This window comes from Conger conger, unplaced genomic scaffold, assembly GCF_963514075.1.
Source record: "Conger conger unplaced genomic scaffold, fConCon1.1 SCAFFOLD_92, whole genome shotgun sequence".
NCBI classification, from domain to species: Eukaryota; Metazoa; Chordata; class Actinopteri; order Anguilliformes; family Congridae; genus Conger; species Conger conger.
Window position 1 is genome coordinate 82,984 of NW_026890538.1, and position 7,500 is coordinate 90,483.

At 53.6% G+C, this 7,500-nt stretch overlaps 1 protein-coding gene across 1 annotated transcript in view; it reads left to right on the plus strand.

The window, feature by feature from the left end:
- Window positions 1-4,664, plus strand: part of LOC133121190 (partitioning defective 3 homolog B-like) — a 56,722-nt gene extending 52,058 nt beyond the window's left edge. The window contains exons 8-9 of the mRNA XM_061230396.1: window positions 4,129-4,356; window positions 4,651-4,664. Of these exons, the coding sequence (XP_061086380.1) occupies window positions 4,129-4,356; window positions 4,651-4,664 (242 nt within the window). The remainder of the gene's footprint in view (window positions 1-4,128; window positions 4,357-4,650) is intronic.
- The last annotated feature ends 2,836 nt before the right edge of the window (window positions 4,665-7,500 follow it).

Here is a 7,500-nt window from a genome sequence, read left to right on the forward strand (position 1 = left end):
CACACACACACACACACACACTCACACATGCACTCATACACACACACTCATACACACACATACGCACAAACAGGCACACACACAGTTACATACATACACACACACACACACTCACTCACCCACTCACACACACTCATTCACACGCACACACTTACAAACACACACGCGCACATGCCCACACATTCACACACACACACGCACTCACACTCACACTCATACTCACACACACATACACACACACACACAAACACACACACACTCTTGCCTTGCAGTAAAACAGCAGCAGGAGCAGGCAGGCAGTAAAGACAAAGTGTGTTCCCTTCTCCTCTCGTTGGCGGTGGTGTTGCAGGAGTTGGTGCCCCGTGTGAGGGGAACACAGCCGTAATCGTCTACAGGTGTCGCCGTGTGTATCCATCCTTTAGCTCACCCCCCATGGTGGTGACAGCCCAGCCCCTCCCCGCTGGATTGGCTAATAAGCTTTTGGGGTCCTGTTCCCACGGCGACTCCAGAAAACGTGTGTGTGTGTGTGTGTGTGTGTGTGTGTGTGTGTGTGTGTGTGTGTGTGAGAGTGTGTTTGTGTGTGTTCCGCAGTCTGAAGTGACCATCTGACAGTGCGGGGGGAAAGGGGTTGCTTGGCGGAGAGAGGGAGAGAAGGAGAGAGGGAGAGATGGAACGGGAGAGGATTGATCGTTCTCCTCTCCCCGTCTCTCGCCGGACGGGCCATAACAGATGGCTCTGTCACCCAGCTCCAAATTACAGGCCCCCTCTCTCTCTCTCTTTCTCTCTCTTTCATCTGCATGCTATTAGTCCCCAAAAAACACACGGTCCCAAAAAAAATCAATTACAATGAAACGCCTGAAGTCCTGCTTTTGTTAAAGGTTCATGTGGCTGGAGATCTTGTTTTGGGCCAACTGTGTGGGGGATTTTAATTTGTGCAGAGATGCGTTCGGTGTTCCTCCCGCGTCTCCGCGGCATCTCCGGGGCGTGTGCGGTCTCGGGCCGGCGTCCGATGAATATCATTATTCAAATCCCGCCGCCGTTGGCGAGATGCGGCGATATCTGGCAGGGCTGGATCGCTGCTGCCGACGCCGCTCATGAATAACCCCGCTCGTTTTAACAGTCACACTGCAACAGGTCGCCAGGGCTGTTCCTGCGAGATTCTGCCCGGGCCAGAACGCGGGCCCAGATGCTGCCGTGCTGTCCTCATCTTTCCGTGTTCCTGTAAAAGCGTTTTTTTTTTTTACTGTTTACACTGAATAATGAGGTTTTTTTTTCGCCGTTTGGCTCCTCTGCGTTCAGTGTTGTGTGCCACGTGTCAGCTCTGACTGCGTTTTACTTGCGTGTGCTGGCGTGCGGACGTCGAATGGCTGATTGTGTGTTTCTGCGGCCTGTGTGATTGTTTTACGGCTGTCTGGTTGTGTTGTAGCTGTGTGTGTTCGCGACAGAGGAGCCCACTGTTTCTTTTTGCGGCCTGTCTGACTGTGTTGTTACTGTCTGACTGTGTTGTTACTTTTTGACTGTGTTGTTACTGTTTGACTGTGTTGTTACTGTTTGACTGTGTTGTTACTGTCTGACTGTGTTGTTACTGTTTGACTGTGTTCTCGCTGTGTGGCTGTGTTGTGGCTGTGTTCGCTTTTTCGGGTCGCATGTGGAGGTCAAAGGTCAGAGGGTTGACTGTTTGTGGCTGTGTGAGTGTGTTGCAGCTGATTGTGTTGTAGCTGTGTGGCTGTGTTTTAGCTGATTATGTTGTAACTGTTTGATTGTGTTGTAGCTGTGTGGCTGTGTTGTAACCATCTGATTGTGTTGTGGCTGATTGTATTGTAGCAGTATGGCTGTGTTGTGGCTGATTGTATTGTAGCTGTGTGGCTGTGTTGTGGCTGATTGTATTGTAGCTGTGTGGCCGTGTTGTGGCTGATTGTATTGTAGCTGTGTGGCCGTGTTGTGGCTGATTGTATTGTAGCTGTGTGGCTGTGTTGTGGCTGATTGTATTGTAGCTGTGTGGCTGTGTTGTGGCTGATTGTATTGTAGCAGTATCGCTGTGTTGCAGCCGCATTGTGTATGTGGTCGCAGCAGGAGGTCAGCGGTGTGACTGCTGTAGTGTGTTGTGGTCGCAGCAGGAGGTCATAGGTGTGACTGTGCTGTAGTGTGTTGTGGTCGCAGCAGGAGGTCAGCGGTGTGACTGCTGTAGTGTGTTGTGGTCGCAGCAGGAGGTCAGCGGTGTGACTGTGCTGTAGTGTGTTGTGGTTGCAGCAGGAGGTCAGCGGTGTGACTGCTGTAGTGTGTTGTGGTCGCAGCAGGAGGTCAGCGGTGTGACTGCTGTAGTGTGTTGTGGTCGCAGCAGGAGGTCAGCGGTGTGACTGTGCTGTAGTGTGTTGTGGTCACAGCAGGAGGTCATAGGTGTGACTGTGCTGTAGTGTGTTGTGGTCGCAGCAGGAGGTCAGCGGTGTGACTGCTGTAGTGTGTTGTGGTCGCAGCAGGAGGTCAGCGGTGTGACTGCTGTAGTGTGTTGTGGTCGCAGCAGGAGGTCAGCGGTGTGACTGCTGTAGTGTGTTGTGGTCACAGCAGGAGGTCATAGGTGTGACTGTGCTGTAGTGTGTTGTGGTCGCAGCAGGAGGTCAGCGGTGTGACTGCTATAGTGTGTTGTGGTCGCAGCAGGAGGTCAGCGGTGTGACTGCTGTAGTGTGTTGTGGTCGCAGCAGGAGGTCAGCGGTGTGACTGTGCTGTAGTGTGTTGTGGTTGCAGCAGGAGGTCAGCGGTGTGACTGCTGTAGTGTGTTGTGGTCGCAGCAGGAGGTCAGCGGTGTGACTGCTGTAGTGTGTTGTGGTCGCAGCAGGAGGTCATAGGTGTGACTGTGCTGTAGTGTGTTGTGGTCGCAGCAGGAGGTCAGCGGTGTGACTGCTGTAGTGTGTTGTGGTCGCAGCAGGAGGTCAGCGGTGTGACTGCTGTAGTGTGTTGTGGTCGCAGCAGGAGGTCAGCGGTGTGACTGCTGTAGTGTGTTGTGGTCACAGCAGGAGGTCATAGGTGTGACTGTGCTGTAGTGTGTTGTGGTCGCAGCAGGAGGTCAGCGGTGTGACTGCTGTAGTGTGTTGTGGTCGCAGCAGGAGGTCAGCGGTGTGACTGCTGTAGTGTGTTGTGGTCGCAGCAGGAGGTCAGCGGTGTGACTGTGCTGTAGTGTGTTGTGGTTGCAGCAGGAGGTCAGCGGTGTGACTGCTGTAGTGTGTTGTGGTCGCAGCAGGAGGTCAGCGGTGTGACTGCTGTAGTGTGTTGTGGTCGCAGCAGGAGGTCAGCGGTGTGACTGTGCTGTAGTGTGTTGTGGTCACAGCAGGAGGTCAGCGGTGTGACTGCTGTAGTGTGTTGTGGTCACAGCAGGAGGTCAGCGGTGTGACTGTGCTGTAGTGTGTTGTGGTTGCAGCAGGAGGTCAGCGGTGTGACTGCTGTAGTGTGTTGTGGTCGCAGCAGGAGGTCAGCGGTGTGACTGTTGTAGTGTGTTGTGGTCGCAGCAGGAGGTCAGCGGTGTGACTGCTGTAGTGTGTTGTGGTCGCAGCAGGAGGTCAGCGGTGTGACTGCTGTAGTGTGTTGTGGTCGCAGCAGGAGGTCAGCGGTGTGACTGTGCTGTAGTGTGTTGTGGTCGCAGCAGGAGGTCAGCGGTGTGACTGTGCTGTAGTGTGTATGTGGTCGCAGCAGGAGGTCAGCGGTGTGACTGCTGTAGTGTGTTGTGGTCGCAGCAGGAGGTCAGCGGTGTGACTGTGCTGTAGTGTGTATGTGGTCCAGCGGGAGGTCAGCGGTGTGACTGCTGTAGTGTGTTGTGGTCGCAGTGGGAGGTCAGCGGTGTGACTGCTGTAGTGTGTTGTGGTCGCAGTGGGAGGTCAGGGGTGTGACTGCTGTAGTGTGTTGTGGTCGCAGCAGGAGGTCAGCGGTGTGACTGCTGTAGTGTGCTGTGGTCGCAGCAGGAGGTCAGCGGTGTGACTGTGCTGTAGTGTGTTGTGGCCGCAGCAGGAGGTCAGCGGTGTGACTGCTGTAGTGTGCTGTGGTCGCAGCAGGAGGTCAGCGGTGTGACTGTGCTGTAGTGTGTTGCGGTCGCAGCAGGAGGTCAGAGGTGTGACTGTGCGTTCCTCCCCCGTCTCACAGACGACCTCTCGGACCCCAGTTCGGGACGGGACACCCCCGCCAGCGGGTCCTCCAGGCAGGGCCTGGCAGACACGGAGGAGGGGAAGAAAGACAAGAAGAAGAAAGCCAAAGGCAAGAAGAAGGAGAAGAAAAGCAAAGGGAAGGAGAAGGAGAAGAAGAAAGGGGAGGATGGAGAGGAACAGGACAAGAAGACGAAGAAGAAAGGATTTGCATTGTTGAGGTACGGGAGTAGATTACCATCTCTCTTTCTCTCTCTCTCTCTCTCTGTTTATGTCTCTTTTTCTCTCGTTTTGCAGTACCATTCTTCCTCACTGGCATTAAAGTGGCTATTCCCAGCGTAGCTGCTGGTGTACAGATGTATAAATGTTTGTTTTGTGGTGAGAGTTTATATTGGACAGAGGCTGAGTAACGCTGGGCCCGGCAGAGTGTAATGGTGCATTGTGGGACTCTGGCTTTGCCGCTGATATTGTGCGATACATCAGTGTGTTGAAACCGCTCTGCTCCAAGGGCTCTGCTCTGCAGTGGAGATCTGTTAAAGCCCTCATTTCTGCTCGGCCGACAGGTGATGCAATATAAACTAACATCCCACTGCAGTGTGTAATACCGTGTGCAGTGTGGACTGTGCAGTGTGGGATGCAGTGTGCAGTGTGAGATGCCCTGTGCAGTGTGGGATGCAGTGTGCAGTGATAGTGCAGTGTGTATTGTGCATTGGATTGGAGTGATGTAATGGGCTCTGTGTGATGTAATGTGCAGTAGAGTGATGTAATGGGTTCTGTGTGACGTAATGGGCTCTGTGTGACGTAATGGGCTCTGTGTGATGTAATGGGCTTTGTGTGATGTAATGAGCAGTAGTGTGATGTAATGGGTTCTGTGTGATGTAATGTGCAGTAGTGTGATGTAATGGGCTCTGTGTGATGTAATGAGCAGTAGAGTGATGTAATGGGTTCTGCGTGACGTATTCTGCAGTGGGGAGTGATGTAATGGGCTCTGTGAAGGACATGACCGCGTGCAGAGGCAGGTCAGGTGCTCCATATGTCTCTCCACGCCCTGCTGCAGTGTGGGGGGGTGGGGGGGGTCTCGGCATCCCGCCAGCTCGTCTGGTGCTCAGGCCGGTGTGTGACATCTGCGTGTCCGGGCGGGTAATCTGGCGTGGCGGAGGGGGCTCTGGATGATTGATTTGGCTAACCGGGCCGCAGACGGGCCATCAGTTCCGGCCCGAAGGGTAATTACGCTGTAACGGTTTTAATGAAGCGCTGCAGAGAGAGAACGCTCCGGACCGCCATGATGCAGCGCTTCAGGCTCCGCCTCCACGTGGTGATGTGTGAAGCCACACCCACTTCCTTACTGCAGCATGAAGCTCCGCCCTCCTCCTTACTGTCGCATGAAGCTCCGCCCACTTCCTTACTGCAGCATGAAGCTCCGCCCTCCTCCTTACTGTCGCATGAAGCTCCGCCCACTTCCTTACTGCAGCATGAAGCTCCGCCCTCCTCCTTACTGTCGCATGAAGCTCCGCCCTCCTCCTTACTGTCGCATGAAGCTCCGCCCACTTCCTTACTGCAGCATGAAGCTCCGCCCTCCTCCTTACTGTCGCATGAAGCTCCGCCCACTTCCTTACTGTCGCATGAAGCTCCGCCCACCTCCTTACTGTCACGTGAAGCCCCTCCCACCTCCTTACTGTCGCGTGAAGCTTCTGACTGCGTTCCGACCTTCCCGCTCAACGCCCCCCAATCACACGGTCTTTCACAACATCCTGTTATTTACTCTGCAGGTACACTGTACACCCTGTGCTCTATACCTGCATACAAAGAAGTGATTTTAATAGTAATAATAATAGAACAATTTATATAGCACATTTCGTACATACTGCTCAAAGCGAGGACCAAGAATTAAGAAGATAAGACAATGTAAATAGAAAGAGTACAGAAGTAAAGTAATAAGAATAAAGGAGAAACCCATTTAAGATGAACTTGAACAGCTGAATGCTCAATACATTAGTGTAGTGTGTGTGTGTGTGTGTGTGTGAGTGTGTGAGAGGGTAAGCTGGTGTGCAAGCCAAGTGCCCTGACTGCGGTGGTCTGGCTGGACCCTCTGCCTTATCACCACGGTGACTGCGCTGGTCGCGGCCTTATCGCCATGGCTACCGAACCGGTCACGGCCTTATCGCCGCGGCGACAGCGCCGGCTCAGTCTCAGCTGTCACTCCGTCTCTCCATAGGTTGAATGGATGTGACCTCATCAAACGTGGATTCGCCCTTGTGCACTGGACTTCTGTCGTGCGGTGGTCGGGGGAGGGGGGGGGGGGGGGGGGCTAATCCCTCTTAGTCACACTGTGCTTATATATGAGCCCCCCCCACCCCCCACCCCCCACATCACCCCCGACCCCACTCACTGCCCCCCCCACCCCACCCCACCCCACACACGCGGTCATTATGGCCCGCTTTGTTGTTCTGCCGAGATAAGCGTTTATTCCAGGCCCTGTCGATGGTCGACGTGGCAACGGCCGTAAAGGTTATTGGAAAGGTTTTTTATTGGCAGTGTAATTACAGTGAGAGCAGGGTACTGCGAGGGGGGGGGGGCGCAGGATCCAGTTGATGGAGATTTGTGTATTAAGTCGATTTGCTTGTCACGCTGATAAGCGACTCGGAAAGGGACGGACATTTTGTTCTCTTAACACGCCGCTCCGTGATTCTCCTGTGATTCTGACCGCGTCTGCGACCGGATGAATCCGTAAGCGCTTCATGCTCGTACAGTACCCCTCCCGCAAACAGCGAGGCCTCGGTACGTGCTGTACAAACGCACTTTCCTAGTCTACGCCAAAGCCCCACCCACCCAAGGAGGGGCACCACAAGTGGAACAAGACACTTTTGAATGGATAGGTCTATTTTCGGATATTTAGTATCGTTGTCCAAGATTGTCCATTCTACAACTGCTTTGCAGTTTTATATATGTAGCCATGATCAGACACAACTGTAAGTACAAAGAGAGGAGCAAATTCCGAAATGGCAAGCTTGTGAGATAAAAAAAAACTCCCTAGTAGGAGAAAACCTCAAAAATCTCAGGAGGAACTCAGCTATAGAGGGGGGGAGCCCAACCTTCACTGGTCAGCCTGGTGTAATGGTAGGTGGATATAACAGGAATGTGTTATATTAGCAGGACGTTCAAAACATGGGTAGCTGAGCCCCACTGGGCTACAGAGGAGCTAAGCTCCAGGACTTTAACTCATCCTCTGCTTCTGTGGCCTCCCTCCCCCGTTTCTGTTGAAATGTGGGGAGTTAACGTCCTCGTGATTGAGGGGCTGACGATAGGGACCTGTAGCGGTCAGGGTCTCTCCCTGCTGTCATGGCGACCCAAACATGCTCCCGTTCAGCGGAGC